The sequence below is a fragment of the Bubalus bubalis genome, chromosome 1 (assembly GCF_019923935.1).
Source record: "Bubalus bubalis isolate 160015118507 breed Murrah chromosome 1, NDDB_SH_1, whole genome shotgun sequence".
Lineage (NCBI taxonomy): Eukaryota > Metazoa > Chordata > Mammalia > Artiodactyla > Bovidae > Bubalus > Bubalus bubalis.
This window is the reverse complement of record NC_059157.1, coordinates 66,439,787-66,460,386: the sequence shown is the minus strand read 5'-3', so window position 1 is coordinate 66,460,386 and position 20,600 is coordinate 66,439,787. Positions and strand designations below refer to the sequence as shown.

The 20,600-nt window shown below is 35.4% G+C and overlaps 1 protein-coding gene across 7 annotated transcripts in view; it reads left to right on the top strand.

Moving 5' to 3' along the window:
• Window positions 1–20,600, top strand: part of USP25 (ubiquitin specific peptidase 25) — a 164,343-nt gene that overhangs the window by 73,290 nt on the left and 70,453 nt on the right. For all 7 annotated transcript variants that reach the window (XM_025282229.3, XM_025282221.3, XM_025282223.3 and 4 more), the window contains 4 exons: window positions 2,747–2,884; window positions 5,661–5,737; window positions 11,447–11,520; window positions 17,484–17,632. In XM_025282229.3, the coding sequence (XP_025138014.1) occupies window positions 2,747–2,884; window positions 5,661–5,737; window positions 11,447–11,520; window positions 17,484–17,632 (438 nt within the window). The remainder of the gene's footprint in view (window positions 1–2,746; window positions 2,885–5,660; window positions 5,738–11,446; window positions 11,521–17,483; window positions 17,633–20,600) is intronic.

The window sequence follows — 20,600 nt, the reverse complement described above, 5'->3', positions numbered from 1 at the left end:
GTAATGAACTATAGACCTAAAACAAAGAACTAAAACTATAAAAATTCATGGATAAAACAGAAGATTTTAGGGTTCTGAATTAAGAAAAGATTTTTTAAGTTCCACAACAAACTGGCACAAATTAAACAAGGAAACTTTAATAAATTGGACTTCATCAAAATGAAAAGTTTGTTTTTGAAAAATTCATACAGATTAATTAAAAAGGCACACCACAGATTTGGAGAATATAATAGCAAAACGTGTCACAAAAGGGAATTATATGTAAAATATATACAGAATTTGTACAATTCAGTAGTAAGACAAATAACCTATCTCAACAGATTGCAACACCAAAGAAGATAAACATTGAAAATAACTACATTAAAAGATGCTTGATGTTACTGGTCTAAATTAGGACTAATGAAAATTTTAACTAGAGATGCCACTAGAAGAACTAAAGTTAAAAAATACAGCCCATATCCAAGTGTGAATGTGAACCTAGAATGTGGACCTAGAACTTTCGTTCCACTACCACTGAATATGTAGAATATTACATACATGTAAAACTGCTATGGCTGTTCCATATCCCTTGATTTTCCATATAAATTTTACATATTCACTGGCATATGTAGTGCCTTTGGAAAATTGTTTTTTTCTTAAAAACGTATACCATACAGCCTCACCAATTCCTTGCGGTTCTTGACTCAAAAGGAATGAGAGCATATGTCCACACAAAGCCACATCCAATAATATCTGCAGCAGCTGGAACAGCTTAATGTATAAATAAGTTGTGTTCTGCCCACACAGTGGGATCCCACTCAGCAACAAAATGGAATGTATTGTACATACGAGTGAAGGTCAAAATAATTATGCTGATTGCAGGAAACCAGACTAAAATGAGTACGTGGAGTATAATTTTGATGTATATAAATCTCTGGAAAATACAGAGTAACCATGGTTGCTTGGGAATGATTAGGGAGGGGAGTGAGGGATGAAGAAAGTTTTGGGGGTGATATGCAGGTACTGATTGTGGTGATACAGTCATGGATGTATACATATGTGAAGCTTGTAAAATTGTACACTAATATATAGTATATTGTACATCAGTTATATATTGGTAAATCTGTTAAAAGATAAAGAATCATATTTGAATAGTTTCTATATGTGGTGATATTTTCATAATTTAGGCACATATAGTGGCTAGTCTTAACAGCATTCACTAATTTTGTCTTTTGAAATTGGCCAAGAGCAAAGAATGTTTTATTAGTGTATTTAACTTTCACATTTACTTCTTAGCAGATTTTCACTTAATTTTCAAAAGTCATTTTTTTTTCATCTTTGTTACTTGGCAAGGAATGTCTCAAGCTGTTTTTGCTGTAGGTATAGTGATAAATGAAGAGATTGAGCACAAGAAATTAAGGGTATTTCTGAAAATTACTTTGTGGATTAAAATTGTTAGTATTTACAGTCTTGAAACCCTTGTTGTGAAATAGTACCACAGAAAAATCATGAATTAGTTTTTTTATCTTATTTAAAACTTTTGCATTTATTCTTTATCATAGATGATAGAATTTATTATGCTTAAATAAAATCCATGTTTTTTTAAATGTTTTCTAAAACTTAGCATTTTTATGTTAGACTTTATGTACTTTCTCATTGCTGTAGTGGATTTGTAGTTTTTAAATTAGATAAATATTTGGAATCAGTTTTGTTTCCTTACATCTATTTCTTAAGACTCCTTTTTTGATGCATTTTGAGAGCAGCTGTTTCTGTATTAATTGATACTGGGCATCAACTGTACACACATACACATGCCTACAAAACTGCAAACTTGAAAGTTTTTTCTAATATTTAAATGGTGTATATAAGCTTTGTTAAAATTTTTATTTCAAGAGCTAACCATAGTAACAACTACGTGTCTGATTTGTTATCATGTTTCACTAAGATAGGTGAATTACAATCTTATAAAACATTTTCTTATTTTAAAATGAATTATTTATGATATTCGATTGTTTTTGTTCCATCTGGAGTATTTGGTTTAATCAACCAGAAAGAATTGAATGCTTGTTTTATGTAGCAAAAAGTTGTGAAGGATATACAGATATTCTTGTCTTTGAGAAACTTAACAGTTTATCAAAAAATAAAAGTGAACTTGCAAAAGGAACCCTGGAAGAATGATACATTCTTATTTGACTAATGTTAGTCTGATAATTAGGATTATCACATAACAGTTTCAGTTAGTGATTCATTCCTAAATGAAAAATGTTAATTTCAGTTGATGTGGAGTTTGACAAGATCATTGACTTGGAGGGGCCTGGGAAGACTTCATGGTGGAGGAGGGATTTTTTGCTTAAATGGGTTTATTGAGGGTAAAGTACTTAAATAGTGCCTGGTACGTGATTAAACACTCATTGAATGTTGGCTCTTGTTATTGCTGTTCTCAGCAGCAGCTGGGCTTTGCTGAATGGGAAGAATTATAATAAACAGACATAAATGAGGATATTCTTGGCTGGGTAATGACATGATTTGCTGTGAATATATGGCATTTATGCTAAAATTGTGAGCTTAAGCTAGATGCTCTGCTGTTTCCATGTTTGAGTCCTTTCTGACTCCTAGCTGAAACCAACACTCTTCTTTTTTTATAATATGATGCTGGACTCATTCTTAAGCTATATTAGTTAAATTTCTGGTTAATTTTCAAATGAGTATCCCTTTACCAGTAAAAAATTTAATTTCACTTAAGAATTTTTCTTTCTTTTTTCAATAGGAGCATCGGAATTTGCCTTTTATGCGTGAGCTTCGATATCTATTTGCACTTCTTGTTGGTACTAAAAGGAAATATGTTGATCCATCAAGAGCAGTTGAGATTCTTAAAGATGCTTTCAAATCAAATGACTCCCAGCAGGTAGCTTTTTTGTGCTTATTTGTTAACTATTTCTATTTTAATTTTTTCTTCCTTAAGCAGTGTTTTTAAAAGATACATGAAAATAACATTTCTATTATCAAAACAATTCTTATTTTTATAAGAATAAGTTGGAACCAATTAAAATATGATTATTTGGAAGATTTACTTTTAAATTAGAAAACAGTGATCTTGATAGTATATGATAAATCAAGCTGTAATTTTAATTAAAATTACTAAATGAAAGTAACAGGTAAAATGAAAAACGTTCATAAGTGTGTAATTAAAAATCTTCACCAAGGTGTGATAACCCAATGTCATATAGTATACATGCTTTTGATATGCCTGTTTTTGCTGGCAGAAATTCCTACTCAGAAAGGGTTTCTCAATGATATTAACTTTGTTTCTGAATGGTATTAACTTTGTCCCTGTTTCTTTTATTTCCCAATCTTTATGTAGTGCTGTTTGGTTACTTTTTATCAATTTATTAAAAAGAATATTGGAAATTTTCCTATAAAAGTAGAAAATGTCTACAAACATACCAACATTTTTACATATAATTTGAGAAGTTAGAGAAATTAAAGGAAAGCAGAAGAGGAGCAAAGAAAGTAGCAGAGGATAATAGTAACAATATTGAATAAGATGATAGTAATGTAATGGGCAGAAAATAAAGAGGATACTTGAGATTTTATTTTATTTTATTTTAGATTTTATTTTATTTATTTATTTTTTTAATTTTATTTTATTTTTAGACTTTACAATATTGTATTAGTTTTGCCAAATATCGAAATGAATCCGCCACAGGTATACATGTGTTCCCCATCCTGAACCCTCCTCCCTCCTCCCTCCTCCCTCCCCATACCATCCCTCTGGGTCGTCCCAGTGCACCAGCCCCAAGCATCCAGTATCCTGCATTGAACCTGGATACTTGAGATTTTAAAAATTCCACTACATTTGCAGTGTAGTTGTTGTAGTACTTGCATATACATCTGTTTTCTGGATGTGTGGAGAGGGTCTTTGGCAGAGAGTTCTGAAAGATGTCTGATTTTGCCACTGCCTTTCCTGTGCTTTTTAAAAAATGCTTTTAATGGCAAAGATAAATGAATATAAAAGGTGGTCATATCAGAATTTGCTTATGTTTGTTGTTGTTTTCAATTTTACCTCCCCACCCGGACATTTTCTTCCGAAGAGCATTGGATAACTAGGAAACCTTTTTCTTTCTTGTCAGATATAGCCTTGCAGGGTAAGTAACATTATAGAAAAATCTGGCAAGTCATTTTAAGGTATTGTATTAGTTAGGACAGCCATAACAAATGACCACAAACTAAGTGATTTCAAAGTAACAGAGAATGATTCTCCCATAGTTCTAGAAGCCAGAAGTTCAAAATAAAGGTGTTGGCCGAATGAGCCGTGCTTGCTCCAGTGGCCCTCAGAGATAGTCCTTCCTTGCCTCTACCATCTCGTGATTCCTGGTGTTGCTTGGCTTGTGGTTCCAATCTCTCTCTGTTGATATGACCTTACCCCCTGTATGTCTGTGTGCCTGCTCCTTCCGCCTACCCCCCACCTCTTACAAGAGTACCCATCACTGGATTTAGGGCCTGTCTTAATCCAGAATGGTCTCATCTTAAGAGCCATAGTTTCTTTACATCTGTAGAGACACTTTTTCCAAATATAGTCACATTCTGAGGTTCCAAGTGGACATATATTTTGACTGGCCTCAATTTAACCCACTACAGGTAGTATGGATGTTTATAACTAGCTTTTTGTGTTAAGTTTGGTTATCTTCATATGGCTTTGCAGCGATTTATTTATGCTTCCTAGACCTTAGTTTCAACATTTTAAAGGTAAATCACTTGTCCTAGATGCTCTTCAAAAAACTTCTAGCTGTGGAAATGTATAACAGTAAGTTTGTGTTATATTTAGGGCTATTTTGATAAAAGCAAGTTGCTTATACTTACTTATCTGTCTTTGGGCAGTCATAGTAAGAATTGCTTTATCTTCCCACTCAACCCCACTCTTCATGCAGGTTCTTTACAAACCTGTTTGCTGTACTCTAGGTCAGATTGTTGAAAGTTTATGGTAGTTGATGAGTACAACTGCCACTGCTTTACTCCTGCATAACTATGTCAGGTGAGCTAGAACCAACAGAAGGGATTGTGGAAGGTGAAGATTATGCTGGTTCTGATTGGAGACTCAGTTTGAACTTCAGAGGTGGTAGACCTTGATAATCAGGGAGTCAGTGATTGATTGGACTCAACCTATCCAAGTTAACACATATCTTAGTAAGATTAGATATGGCTTAAAAAGTGGTGTGTAACAGTTGAATTGAGAAAAATGAATTGTTTAAAAGCTCATATTCCTTCTAAGAGAGAAGCCAGTAATAAATCTTTGTATAAGGAAGAACTTTTTGGTAATGTGGGACCTTCGTTTTATAAAGATTCATTAGAGAACTCTGGGGGGAGGTAATAACTCTTTTTAAAAATCTCATTCATGAGTTTGAGTTTTTATATATATCAATAGATATACATATATATTTTTTCCTCCTAAAGTGAAACTCAGTCACATAATTATGAATATCGTGCTTGTTTTTCTCAAATACTGATTTTATGCTCTGGTTAAGTTATAAGTATTTCTTGCATTTAATGTGAAACATTTCATATGATACCTTTGTGAGGAGTCAGTTAATTATACATTAGAAAAGACAAGATGTAAGTTTTATGTTGCAGTGTTTTCATTAGTAGGCTCAAATATCAATAAGACATTTTTTTTTCCCCCACAGCAAGACGTGAGTGAGTTTACACACAAATTATTAGATTGGTTAGAAGATGCCTTCCAAATGAAAGCTGAAGAAGAGACGTAAGTTACTGTGAAGTTTAGTTTATGGGGTTTAGGAGATTGATAAATAACACTTTTTTTTTTTTTTTCCTCTCATGTATTCAGTGTCAACAGAGAAATAGGAATCTGAGATAAGTGTATGGAAACCCAAATGTTATCTGTATTATTTATAAGCTTTTTGGAATTTGTGGCCACAGATGCTGAGGTTTAAAACAAAAGTGAAGCTTCAACCCTTTAGCTTTCAGTTCAGCTCTAGTGTTCCTGGCTCTTAGTTCAATCCAGACTCAAGTTACTGTTGCTAAATACTGTAGCAGAAACTTTGGATGATGTCATAAATGGAGGAAATCATCATGGTTTTAATTCTGCCAGGATGTCTATCATTAAGGGCCAATTTTTTTTTTTATTAGACAATTACTTATAAACTTATGTTGGAAGAAATCTCTCCAGATTATGGCACTAAATCTACAATATCTGAGGGAAAAATTCTGTTGCGGGAAACTTAGAATGTATCATTGAAAGCTGCTTCTTTTTTGGAATGTTAAGAAGTTTATGATGCTAACAGTTGTGGTCTGGTACTCTTCTTTTCTGTTCACCAAAATTCTTAAGTTGCAGTTTTCTTATAAACGTCAGTTTACTGGCCTTCAGTGCGGCATTAAATATAAGCTGTCTTTCTAACAACATATTTTCATGCCACAATGGTTGCTACCATAGCATTTTGCTATGAAATTGGTTAGACTTGTGAAACCTGCTTTCTAGGTATTTTCTTTCTTTATGTTAGTTCATTTGGTAAATCTCCCCATCCTGATGCTGAACTGAATCTGCTATTGATGCTTTCTGAAACCTGAGTTCCAGCTCCAGTAAAGATCATCATGTCTATGATAAGCTGTTTTCTCAACTTTTGAATGTTCTAGGCCTTTAGTATATTTCTTTCTGCTCCTTTTTTTTTTCCTTGGATGGGATAGTTCTTTAAGGTGCAGTTACCTTTTTTCCCCCCATTCTTTTTAAGGAGGTATTGGCTGAATTCTTAATAGTTTAACCTGCCTCTAAACCTCTACCTTGTATGGAACCAGTTCTGTTTGATGGCCAAGTGTCTTCTCTCTCTTGTTGCTTGACTTTGTTTTCTGCCCTATCCCTCTATGCTGTCTTAATAGGTCTGTCATAATGAGAGTTAGTGAAATATGAGTTAGGAGTATGCCCAAGTAGTTTATTTTCACAGAGGCATTGCCCACCTTCACCTCTTTTGTGTTGCAGAAGTCCACCAGGGTTCTGTCCTGTCAGACCAAGAGACAGCCTGTGTGTGAACTTCATCTGCAATTGTCCACCCTGGCTCCTCTTTAGTAAAATTCATGTTCCTTGTACTTTTCCTTAGAGTTCCAACCCCCAAAGTTTATTGAGCATGTTTCCCCAGAAGGTGAATGCTATCTGTATCCCCATCTATGGAAGCTGAGTCTCTTTGGAGTTATCTCTGTAATTCTTTGAGTACTTTACCCTGAAGTCCCTAGTTCCTCCTCTGAAATCTGTCCAGACTTTCTGTAATCACCTCACATAGTAGCCTCTTTTCAACACAGCTCCCTGATGGCTGTCTCTCTCTAGACTGCCACTTGGCTGTTTCCTGAATCCTGGTTATTTCTGAAAGGATCATTCTTTTCTGGTTTTGGAGATCTTTCCTTATTTTACTCATTTTACTTCTAAAAAATTTTTTTGGGTTTGAGTGTCAACTTTTCTGGTCTAGTAACTAACAAGTTACCAAAGATCAAATTGCCAACATGCGCTGGATCATCGAAAAAGCAAGAGAGTTCCAGAAAAACATCTATTTCTGCTTTATTGACTGTGCTTAAGCCTTTGACTGTATGGATCACAATAAACTGTGGAAAATTCTTCAAGAGATGGGAATACCAGACCACCTGACCTGCCTCTTGAGAAACGTGTATGCAGGTCAGGAAGCAACAGTTAGAACTGGACATGGAACAACAGACTGGTTCCAAATCGGGAAAGGAGTACGTCAAGGCTGTATATTGTCACCCTGCTTATTTAACTTATGTGCAGAGTACATCATGAGAAACACTGGGCTGGATGAAGCACAAGCTGGAGTTAATATTGCTGGGAGAAATATCAATAACCTCAGATATGCAGATGACACCACCCTTACGGCAGAAAGCGAAGAAGAACTAGAGAGCCTCTTGATGAATGTGAAAGAGGAGAGTCAAAAAGTTGGCTTAAAGCTCAACATTCAGAAAACAAAGATCATGGCATCCAGTCCCATCACTTCATGGGAAATAGATGGGGAAACAGTGGAAACAGGGTCAGACTTTATTTTTTGGGCTCCAAAATCACTGCAGGTGGTGACTGCAGCCATAAATAAAAAGATGCTTACTCCTTGGAAGGCAAGTTATGACCAACCTAGATAGCATATTAAAAAGCAGAGTCATAACTTTGCCAACAAAGGTCCATCTAGTCAAGGCTATGGTTTTTCCAGTAGTCGTGTATGGATGTGAGAGTTGGACTCTAAAGAAAGCTGAGCGCTGAAGAATTGATGCTTTTGAACTGTGGTGTTGGAGAAGACTCTTGAGAGTCCCTTGGACTGCAAGGAGATCCAACCAGTCCATCCTAAAGGAAATCAGTTCCTGAATGTTCATTGGCATGACTGACTGATGCTGAAGCTGAAACTCCAATACTTTGGCCACCTGATGTGAAGAGCTGACTCATTTGGAAAGACCCTCGTGTTGGGAAAGATTGAAAGCAGGGGGAGAAGGGGAGGACAGAGGATGAGATGGTTAGATGACATCACTGACTCAATGGACATGAGTTTGAGTAACTCTGGGAGTTGGTGATAGTCAGGGAGTCCTGGCGTGCTGCAGTCCATGGGGTCACAAAGAGTCAGACACAACTAAGTGACTAAACGGAACTGAACTAACAAGTTTTCTCTCTCCTTTCTTTAAAACTGTTTTAAAAGAATCTAGAACTTTCCTATTTCATCTGGAATCACAAGCCTTACTTGAAGCGCTTACTTCTCATTTATTTCTCAGTAGTTTTGTTTTTGCTTAACTCTTTATGGAGCTAAAACTTTTTAAAGTTTAAAAGATTGGGAAGCACTGAGTACTGTATCAGTTGGTCTAAATCTTTGAACTCTTTCTGTACCAACCTGATTCCTGAGGCTGCGGTGTCCTGATACAAGTTTTCTTTGATGATTTCTTTTGGCCTTTGATATTTGTGATATTCGTGTCAGTCTTTCTTTTCTTCATACAAGTGGTGGATATAATCATTTCTATTATAGAAGTCTCAGGTGTTTTAAATTGCTCTTCACTTGTGTTCCTTGCACTTTTGTTGATAACAACAGTCTGGGTCCCTGAGATTCAAAGCTTAAATGCACAGTAAAGAATAAGACCTCTGAGAGTTTGCAAAGAAGGACAGGGTAAAGAATTTCTGGAAAATTTGTCAGCCTGATTCCTTAGGGAAGGTCAGTGCATACTGCAGGTCAGTGGAGAGAAGACCAAAATTTAGATACAAAGAATTGATAAGATACTTGGAAAGAGCATTCAGAATTAGTACAGCTGCTCTTACACATTTTCTTCTGTCAAAGACATCAACCTGGTATGTCATTGCTCTTTCTGTGTAGTATGTGTGTGAAAATAAGGAGAGAATCCAGGAATGTTGTTTTTCTGTTGGGTTAGCCAAAAAGTTCTGTTAAGATGTCACGGAAAAACCCGAATGAACTTTTTGACGAACCCAGTACACGAGAGTATGATGCATGAAAATGGAGGTACTAATCTTTATGTCTAAAGATTCGTGGACTTTTACATCAAGAGTGACAGTCTTTCTGTTCTTCCTCTTCCCCATATCAGATGACAGAGGCTTCATCTCATCCCAGCCTTCTGGGATCACCACATCAGTGAAAAATATATTGGCTCTCAAAGTTACAGACCAGAAATGACACACATTACCTCCACTCACATTTTGTTGTGCAAAGCATAAAAACAACAACGACCAAAAAAAAAAAAAAAAAACCCAGAAAATAACCAAGTATTGAAATGTGAAAAAAATTGAAACTTTTTTGCACTGTTGATGGAAATGTAAAATGGTGCAGCTGTTGTGGAAAACATTATGGTTATTCCTTAAAAAAATTAATAGTAGAATTATCATTTGATATAGGGACTCCTTTCTCAGTGTATACATATATCAAATCATTATGTTGTATACTTCAAATATCTTACAATTGTTTGTCAATTGCATTTATAAAGATGGAACAGCAAAAATTAACCACATGATGATCCAGCAATTCCACTGCTAAATTTAAATCCAAAAGCATTTATGGCAAGGTCTCAAAGAGATGCTGCACACTCATGTTCATAGCAGCATTCTTCACAATAGACAGATGTTGAAAGTCACTGATTATGTCCATAGATGAATGGAAATACAAATGTGGTATACATATACAATGGAATATCCTTAGCAAGTAAGGAAACTCTGACGCATGCTACAACATGGATGAACCTTGAAAACATGGTGCTGAGTGAAATAAACTGGTCACAAAAAGACGACCACTGTATTTCCCTTATACGATGTGTTTAGAGTTGTCACTTTCAAAGAAACAGAAAGTTAGAATGGTGGTTACCAGGGCCTGATGGGAGGACGGAATGTGAAATTGTTTAATCGTTTTCTCAAGCTGAAATTAGTTCTAGAGGTTGGCTCCACAACAGTTGTATACTTAACACTGCAGAACTGTACACTTAAAGATGGTTAAGATGGTAAATTTTATATTGTGTGTATTTTATCACAATTCAGGTTTTTTTTTTGTTTTTTTTTTTTTTTTCAAATTTAAATAGAAAGTAGATCGGAAAGTGCTTCTTACTATGTATCTGAAAGTAGAAGGCTGGAAATCTTTTTGTACAGCACTAATAACCACCATGCTACCTCGGAATTGTTGGAAGGCTTAAGTGAAGTATTTCCCTCCAGTTGTTTTATGGTTTAAATGGGGGTGCATGTAACACATCAAGAGATAAATAGTATCTTTCTCTCTTTTTAAAAAGCAAATCAGTTTTATTATTTTAAACACAAAATTTATGAAGAAAAAGTCTCTGTACAGTTGTGGATAAAACATGCTTTTATATACCAAGGCCAAGGTAAACTTTGTGTTTTTAGATCACAGGGTACAAAACATTAAAGACAAAGTTAAAAATTTCTACTTGCTTCAAGCCAAAAAAAAAAAACACAAGAAAACAAATTTATATGTTAAAGAATTTGGAAAATTCACAGATGCCTAATTTTACCAACAACATATAACTTGACAAAAGATTGGCGTACCTCTTTAGCTACTTGATTCAAAACTGGTATTTTTTTATTTCACTGGTAATGGCCAGTGTGCAAGAGTGGTTTTTCCTCCTTCCCAACAAGTCTAAATAAGCATGTGTTGTATACTAAAAGCCCTACAAGATAATGGAATGATCAGGTACTTTGTGAATACAAACTAGGTTCATATCTTCTTACAGTGAGGTCCCACACAGTTTTTAACCGTTATAGCAGCTTTGTGAGTTTAATATCCTCAGCTGACACGTGAAGAAACAGAATAAATTTAAGTATCTTGGCTCAACACTAAATAGCAGAGCCAAACACATAATAACCACATAAACGTTACTGTCTTGGCATCTATTATTGTTCTTTTAATGTTTTCTCTATTACAGTTTTAAAAATTAAAAATTGTAGTCACATTTATAATTTTAATGTGATTTTTAGGGATGAAGACAAGCCAAAGAACCCCATGGTAGAGTTGTTCTATGGAAGATTCCTAGCTGTGGGAGTGCTTGAAGGTATAGTTGCATATTTACTTCTTTACTACAACTGAGATATTATTCATTGTTAGGTCCTTTGTCACAATAGTGACTTTATTTATGAAATGGTTTTTAATTTGACTTCCTATGTCTGGTGGTTTCTGTTAACATTGCTAATGCTAATCATTTATATAGAAAGCAAAGAATTACGTGCATCAAGGAAAGTGCAGAGTATATTATCACATGCTAATTAATACTCAGTTAATGTTGATCTGATGTTCTTTCCTTGGGAAAAGTTCTATGATACTGTGAATTGTTAAGGTGGCAGTTGGTGCCCTTTTAAAAAATAATATTAGAGTTTAATACTGGGCTTGGTATAATGATCACTGTTTTTGAGGGTTTCATGTCTATGCAAGTTAAAAGCTATACTTAGCAATTTAGCATAGTTCCCATTTAGGGGGTGATTATAAAATTCTTTAGAATATAGTTTTCAAGGAAGATTTGTACTCTTATCTTTAAAAAAATCAGTTAAAAGTGGTAATATTCCTATTAGTCAAAATCCAGCCTATGGGGTTACTCTTTGGTTTTCCTAACAAGGGCAGGAAACTGACTCATAAAATATACGTCAAGTAATAAAATCACTTAAGTTTCAAAGCATACATTTTTGAAAAACTATATTTCCCAAATGGTCCTATGGATCAACTTTTGAAAGTTCGGGGATTTGCGTTTTCTTAAAGATCTTAAGTGATGGATTGCCATGAAGTTTTGTTTGACTATGATTTTATAGTTTGAGATTTGGAAAAAGGCAGAGACTAACTTGGGATTTAGATGCGCTAAAGGTTATCCTGAGTTGTCAGTACATTTTGTTTGCCTCAAATGCTAAATATTCATTATATAAAGAGTGGGATATTTTATATAGTGACTTGTATTCCTATTTAGGGTGTCCATACTGTCATACTAGTTTTTATTTGAGGTAGAACACTATCTGTAGAAGTTGAGGAGCTCTAATCAGGTTGTGACTGTGTGCTGTTGATAATATTGTACTAGTCGTGAGCACGTCTATCTTTATTACCTGGATTCTTAGAAGGAATTATTAACATTTCTCTATCAGCGTTGAAGTCTTTGTACTTGGTTTTGATATGTTGTTTCAATGTTGCTGTGCTGTATAAATGTGATTTCAGTACATTTCCAGGTGAACTATGTATTTGCTTTGTTAACAGTATATTTTAGAGCACTTTCTTGTCATTTTTACATATATCTTCCTAATGCATTTTTTTAGACTAGTGACTCTGAGGTAGGGTAATTTTCAGTTTGTTTACTAAAGTCCTCTGTTGCATAAGCTCATTCAACTCTACCAGAACTTCCAGGCCGTTGATCCCTCCATTCTGTTCTCAGCCTTTTCCTTTCCTTCCTTGTCCATTATGATCCTCCTTATACATTGCTAAAACTCTTTTCCCCCTTTCCCTTCTGGCACCCCCTCTCTGACTAGTCTCAGGCCCTCGTGGAATTATTTTCTTCTCTCTGCATGTACTGAGAACCTGACTGTTGTTAGGAGGAAATCACTCAAATGGGCTAATTGTAGTGTATCATGGAGTTGCAGTGACTCTAAGCTTCACTAGTCCCAATGCCGTAGCCCTCCCTGGCACTCATCTTTGTCTGTCTTCATCCCTGTCTTCTTTCCCATTTTCTGCAATAGCAATTTCCAGTTTCTCTATGTTTAATATAATTTCTTTGTCTCTTCATTTTCTGAAAAAGTCCTTACCTCGGATTTCATAGATTGACATTGAAATTTATGAAACCTAACCGTGGATCCTGGCTAAGGCCATGAATCTAATTTTGTGCTTATAATTTTTTTTTTTTGGTCATAGTTCTTAAAAGTGACTTCCTCGGATTTATGAGCTTTAGGCTTCCCAACCTGGATCCATTCCTACCACCACCACATTCTTTTCTTTGTCACTCCAGGTAATAAAGGAATTATTTTGTCTAATATCAGTTGGCTGTGTGTGCTAAGAATCTCATCTTGCCATGCTTTCTCTCAGGTCTTTTTCTGTCCTTTATCTTGCTTTTATTTCTGTATTTTTCGCTTCTTCCTTTCACTGTGTCATTCACATCAATATTTAGACATGATCTGATATTCCATATCTTTAAAATTAAAAAAAAATCCCTTCACATGTTCTTTTTCAGTTAATCTTATTCAGAAATAATCTCCTTTATTTAAAGATAGGATCTTGTTTTTATCTGCTATCTCTCCATTTATTTGACCTATCCCATTTTTATTTCTGGCTCCAGACCTCTTCTAAAAGGGGCTTTTGAAGGTTATTGATTTCCTAAATGTGTTAGTCCATTGGAAGTCCATTGGATCCCTCTCAATTCTCATTGAATTCTTATCAACTATTAATGTGGTTGACTGCAGGTCCTTCTCCTCCTCCTCCTCCTTTTACCTGCTTTTTCGTTGAAAATACTTCTTTGGCTTCTAGTGCAGCATATTATCTTGGCTTTCTCATGCCTCTGTTGATACTTTTTAGGAATTATATTTGTAGTTTCTTTCTATATCTAAATGTAAGAGAGCCTTGGGACTCAGCTTAGATCCTCTTCCTCTTCTTATTTACTAATTCCTTGGGCAATCTTATTTACTCCCTTGATTTCCTGCTATGAATAAGCTACTACTTATTCAGTTTATAGCTTCACATCAGTATTAGTTACTGACTTATTTATGCCTAGCTCTTCTCAACATGAAATATCATGGGCCATTCTAAGCCAATGATTTTCCCTGCTGCCTTAACACAAAAGTAAAAAAAAAAAAAAATCCTCTACTCTTCCTTCACTGGTGCCCTTTTCAGTACTTAAAAATCAATTCAGTTGTTTATGCTTAAAATCTGAATATCATTCTTGGTACTTTCCTTTCTTTTCTATTCCCCATCCTGACTATGAACCAGTCAATCAAGTCCTATTGGTGTTTCCTTTTTATATAATTATAAATGTGTGTATGTGTTACTTCATCTGTTTTTATACACTTTTATTATTTTTTTTGATTAATTAAGTTTTATTGGATTAAAGAATGAATAAACTAATAGTTATTTAAGTCTTTATACTTCAGAAGGGACACTCGCAACTATTTTTTTTTCTTTCTTTTTTTTTTAAATTTTTTTTTTAAACTTTACAAAATTGTATTAGTTTTGCCAAATATCAAAATGAATCTGCCACAGGAATACATGTGTTCCCCATCCTGAACCCTCCTCCCTCCTCCCTTCCCATACCATCCCTCTGGGTCATCCCAGTGCACCAGCCCCAAGCATCCAGTATCGTGCATCGAACCTGGACTGGCGACTCGTTTCATACATGATATTATACATGTTTCAATGCCATTCTCCCAAATCTTCCCACCCTCTCCCTCTCCCACAGAGTCCATAAGACTGTTCTATACCTCAGTGTCTCTTTTGCTGTCTCGTACACAGGGTTATTGTTACCATCTTTCTAAATTCCATATATATGCGTTAGTATACTGTATTGGTGTTTTTCTTTCTGGCTTACTTCACTCTGTATAATAGGCTCCAGTTTCATCCACCTCATTAGAACTGATTCAAATGTATTCTTTTTAATGGCTGAGTAATACTCCATTGTGTATATGTACCACAGCTTTCTTATCCATTCATCTGCTCATGGACATCTAGGTTGCTTCTATGTCCTGGCTGTTATAAACAGTGCTGCGATGAACATTGGGGTACACGTGTCTCTTTCCCTTCTGGTTTCCTCAGTGTGTATGCCCAGCAGTGGGATTGCTGGATCATAAGGCAGTTCTATTTCCAGCTTTTTAAGGAATCTCCACTCTGTTCTCCATAGTGGTTGTACTAGTTTGCATTCCCACCAACAGTGTAAGAGGGTTCCCTTTTCTCCACACCCTCTTCAGCATTTATTACTTGTAGACTTTTGGATCACAGCCATTCTGACTGGTGTGAAATGGTACCTCATAGTAGTTTTGATTTGCATTTCTCTGATAATGAGTGATGTTGAGCATCTTTTCATGTGTTTGTTAGCCATCTGTATGTCTTCTTTGGAGAAATGTCTTTTTAGTTCTTTGGCCCATTTTTTGATTGGGTCATTTATTTTTCTGGAGTTGAGCTGCAGGAGTTGCTTGTATATTTTTGAGATTAGTTGTTTGTCAGTTGCTTCATTTGCTATTATTCTCTCCCATTCTGAAGGCTGTCGTTTCACCTTGCTAATAGTTTCCTTTGATGTGCAGAAGCTTTTAAGTTTAATTAGGTCCCATTTGTTTATTTTTGCTTTTATTTCCAATATTCTGAGAGGTGGGTCATAGAGGATCCTGCTGTGATGTAGGTCAGAGAGTGTTTTGCCTATGTTCTCCTCTAGGAGTTTTACACTTTTATTATTAACTCCTGATTCCATTCTACTTTTATTTATAGATGGATTCTGTATAGTCACATACCAGCCTTATCACTTAACAGAAACCATAAGGATTTTTCTGAGATATAAATCTTAGCCTCTATTCCTATATTTAATTATTCAGCAGTTTTCCATTATAGTCAGAATATACTAGGAAAAAAATCCTTAACAAGGGCTACTAGACTTGGTTAAGAATTTTGTTTTGATTCTGCCACCTAACTCTTCATTGTCATATCCATGTTGCTCCCCTAAGCTATACTTCCTTTCCCGTAATTCTTTAAACATGCCAAATTCTCTGCAGCCTGAAAGTTTCTACCTGTACTGTTCTTGGCCAGGGATACTCTGGCTCTCCAATTCTGGCCTGGCCACCTCCTATTCACCTTTGCAGTCTCAGCATAAATGTCATTTTCCTGTGGAAGTCTTCCTTGCTTTTCCCTCCAGCCCTAAAGTCTAGATTTGCTCCCCTTCCATGTCTTCTCACAGCACTCTATCTCACCACACCTTTTCTGACATCTGTAATAATATTTGTTCACAGCAGTATGTGCAATTAATGTGCATATTGCATTTTTCCAAGAGGCTAAAAGTTTCCTCAGCTCAGAGACCCTATAACTTTTGTATGCTGCTATGTATGTTCTCAATGTTAGTCCAGTATCTTGCCCTTAAAAGGTACTATTTTAAAGAATAAACATATACACACACATACACAAATATAATCACATATACACATATGAGTGTGTAATTAATATCTATAGCATAGCTGTATGTGAATATACTTACATGCATGTAGAAGCCAGTAGGAAAACAATAGTAACTACAGCTGTCTGAAATGTTGTTCAGTTGCTCAGTCTTGTCCAACTTTTTGCGGCCCATGGACTGCAGCATGCCAGGCTTCCCTTTCACCATCTCCTGGAGTTTGCTCAAACTCATGTCCATTGAGTCGGTTTTGCCATCCAACCGTCTCATCCTCTATTGTCCCCTTCTCCTCCTGCCTTCAGTCTTTTCCAGCATCAGGGTCTTTTCCAGTGAGTCAGCTCTTCACATCAAGTGGCCAAAATACTGGAGCTTCAGCTTCAGCATCAGTCCTTCCAATGGATATTCAAGGTTGATTTCCTTTAGGATTGACTAGTTTGATATCCTTGCAGTCCAAGGGACTCTCAGGAGACTCTTTCAGCACCACAGTTCGAAGGCATTAATTCTTTGATGCTCAGCATTCTTTATGGTTCAACTCTCACATCCGTACATGACTGCTGGAAAAACCATGGCTTTTACTATACAGACCTTTGTAGGTAAAGTAATGTCTCTGCTTTTTAATATGCTGTCTAGGTTTGCCATTGCTTTTCTTCCAAGGAGCAAGTGTCTTTTTTAATTTCATGGCTGCAGTCACCATCTACAGAAATTTTGGAGCCCAGGAAAATAAAGTCTGTCACTGTTTCCATTGTTTGCCCATGTATTTGCCTGAAACGTAAACATTTATATCCCCATCTATTTGTCTGAAACATAAACAGATATAGTTTTTAGGTTGAGGAGATAAATATGCATTTATTTACTTTTTAGAAGCTAAAAGGCCATATTGAGGAATATGAATTTCTCCTCTCTTATAGGTAAAAAATTTGAAAATACTGAAATGTTTGGTCAGTACCCACTTCAGGTCAATGGATTCAAAGATCTACATGAATGCCTAGAAGCTGCTATGATTGAAGGAGAAATTGAGTCTTTACATTCAGAAAATTCAGGAAAATCTGGTCAAGAGGTGAGTTTAGCATCTTCATTCCCCTTCCCTATAAGTGTCTTCTACAGTGTTGTGAAGTTAAGGCTCTAACTGTATAGCTACCTAATAATTGAGAGAATAATCAGAAAATGTTTTTGAATTTAATTATGGTAATTTAGACATTTGGGGGAAAACTGCAGAGTCAATACAGTCTATAATCTACGTTAACTTTTCGTTTAAAGTGTTTTCTCAAAATTTTATGTTAAAATCGTCACTTAGGACATTTTTCAGTCTTTTAAGACTTTTTCAGTCAAGGTACCAGCCATTACAGCATGCTAGTGCTGGTAGTAAGGAAGGAAAACACTGATGTTAGAGTGGAATTCTGTATAGAGATATGTTACTTATATCAAATATGTTGGAATGTGTCAGGCCCAAGGAGGCAACACCACACTCCTTTTCTTGTAAAATTACTGTGTAATTGCCTGAAAGACAGATGGAAAAACTTGCTTCCTCAAGAAAGAGAATTAAAATAGATATTACACACCTATTTATCTGTCTCCACTGGTCTCTGTCTTGTAATCTATGTTCATCTCTCAATTCATCTCTCTAGCTCCATCTGTATATCCTTTCATCCATATATTCATCTAGAATATTAGAAAGGAAAGGATGGATCATGTGCTCCAAAATCATTAAGCAGTTGCTGCTAGCTGTCTAGATGTAAGCTCTGTAGGGGTCTTCATGTGTGCCATTCACCACTCTGTCCCCTGAATAGTATGGTCTCTGTCTTATAACCGTGTTACCAGCAGATAAAAGTACATAATATGTGTTGACTGAGTGAAATGTCTCAGTAATATTAAAAAAAGTTTCCAAGGTTTTTATCTTTGAATAGGCACTTAATAATTATTAAGTGATTGCATCTCTGTTTATCTAAAGAGGGACTAGGTTCTTATATCTTTGAGAATCAATTGTTTTTGTTTGAATTACGTGCTTTTTAAAAAAGATGTAATTTCTAATGCCATCCTCATCTCCTTGTGTCCCCTCACACATTCAAACAAAAAGGAAGTAAGTATTTATTATTTTTTGCCTTTTTCTTTTTTTGAGAGAGAGAAAATATTTGAAATAGTTTTTCTGTCTATATGCGGTTTAGTTGCTAAGTTATGTCCAATTCTTGTGACCCCATGGACTGTAGCCTGCCGGCTCCTCTGTCCATGGGATTTCCCAGGCAAGAATACTGGAGTGGGTTGCCATGCCCTCCTCCAGGGGATCTTCCCAACCCAGGGATCGAACCCATGTCTCCTACACTGCAGGCAAGTTATTTACCAACTGAGCCAATGGTAGCTGTGCCTACATCATGTGTCTACATCATAGATCGTTTACTTCATTGATTCTCAGCAGATGCCTAGATTCCACCTCAAAGCTATCAAATCAGAATCTAGGGAAGGGATATGGTACATGAGCGCCAGAGCTCCACAGGTGACTCTGATAATAGACCTTTAATTAAGACTACTTAAATTAAGCTTATTTATCTTACTGATTGGGCAACAGATCCTTAAACTTTAGAACTTTCCAAGGATCCTGAAGTAGAACAGGAAAACAGAGCTTTGTAAAGTGCAGTCTGTTTGCTATTAAATAGAAGAATGGTGAATTTGTGCAGGGAGAGAAGGAATGGCCTTTTCCTTACAATGTTACAGTAGCTTATAAATAAAACATGATTTATTGGTAAATAATGTAATAATAAGTAAATAATATTTCATATTCCTAGCTTTTGGAAATATTTTTCTTACATTGATTCTGAATGTCATCATTTATTTTTTAGAAGATTTAGTTTGTTCTCTGTCTTTGGCTTCGTACTCTGACTACCCTATACTGCAGTATATATTTTCTGCCTAGATTTTCCCACGTAGCCTAAGGTATACAGTGACTTATCATCTTCTCTAGTCTCTAAACTCAGTTCCTAAGATAATAGGAACTGAATAATAGCTAGTTCCTCAATAATAGCTAATATGATTACCTGTGATTCCTAGTTCAGTTGCCTAGATTTGCTGAACATGGTAGTTTTAATAAGTCAGCCTAGTTTAAGTGACTATCACTGACCAGAGTAGAATATCTTAAAAGTTTTTAGTAACGCCCTTAAATAATAGTTTCATTCCATTGTGTCCTTCAGAAAAACCTATTTTATTTCTCTATGAACACCAATGAGTAGCATTTTAGGCTTGTTTCTAAATTGGCATAACCCCTGATGTTAATACCTTTTATTTCTTATGCTATTATTTAATAAAAATTATTGATTTTACTTTGATGCGGCAAACATTTTTTAAAAAATATTTTTTTGCAAAACAGCTGTGGCCAACTAATATAGGAAGACCTCTAGTCTCCAGAATTGCTATGGTAAAACATTCAGTGGGCTATAAGAATTTACATTTCTTTAATGACATACCAAGAATCAACTGAATAAATTAAAAATGACTATATGTAAAATAATTACTTCCAAATTTTTTTCTAAATCATAACTTTTAATTAAATGGTATGCCATTTATAGATGAGTTAATCTCTCCAAGAAACCTGGAACTATTTTTTGGTTGCCTGTTGGTGAGAAAGAATTTCAAGGAGTAAATATCTCACTTCTGGTGTAGGTATTCACTACTAATTCTATGATGTACATCCTTTTGGATGTGTACATATAGATGTTTGTATTTGTTCATACTATTTTGAGACTTGCATTGTTTTTTACTTACCAGTATATTGTGAACATCCTTCCATGTCAATATATAGCTTTACATCATTCTTTTTAGAACCTGCATAGTATCACCATAGCTAGTATTTATAAAATTAAATTGATGTAATTCTTCTGGGAAACTATTGGATAAAGAATTATTTCAAAGAATGTCTTTCTATAAATAACCTTGTGCACTTTGGAATGAAGGATAGTTAGGAATGGAATCTTTAGGTCACAGGGCATACTCGTTTAGAAGTGTGCTGCTGCTGCTAAGTCGCTTCAGTCGTGTCCGGC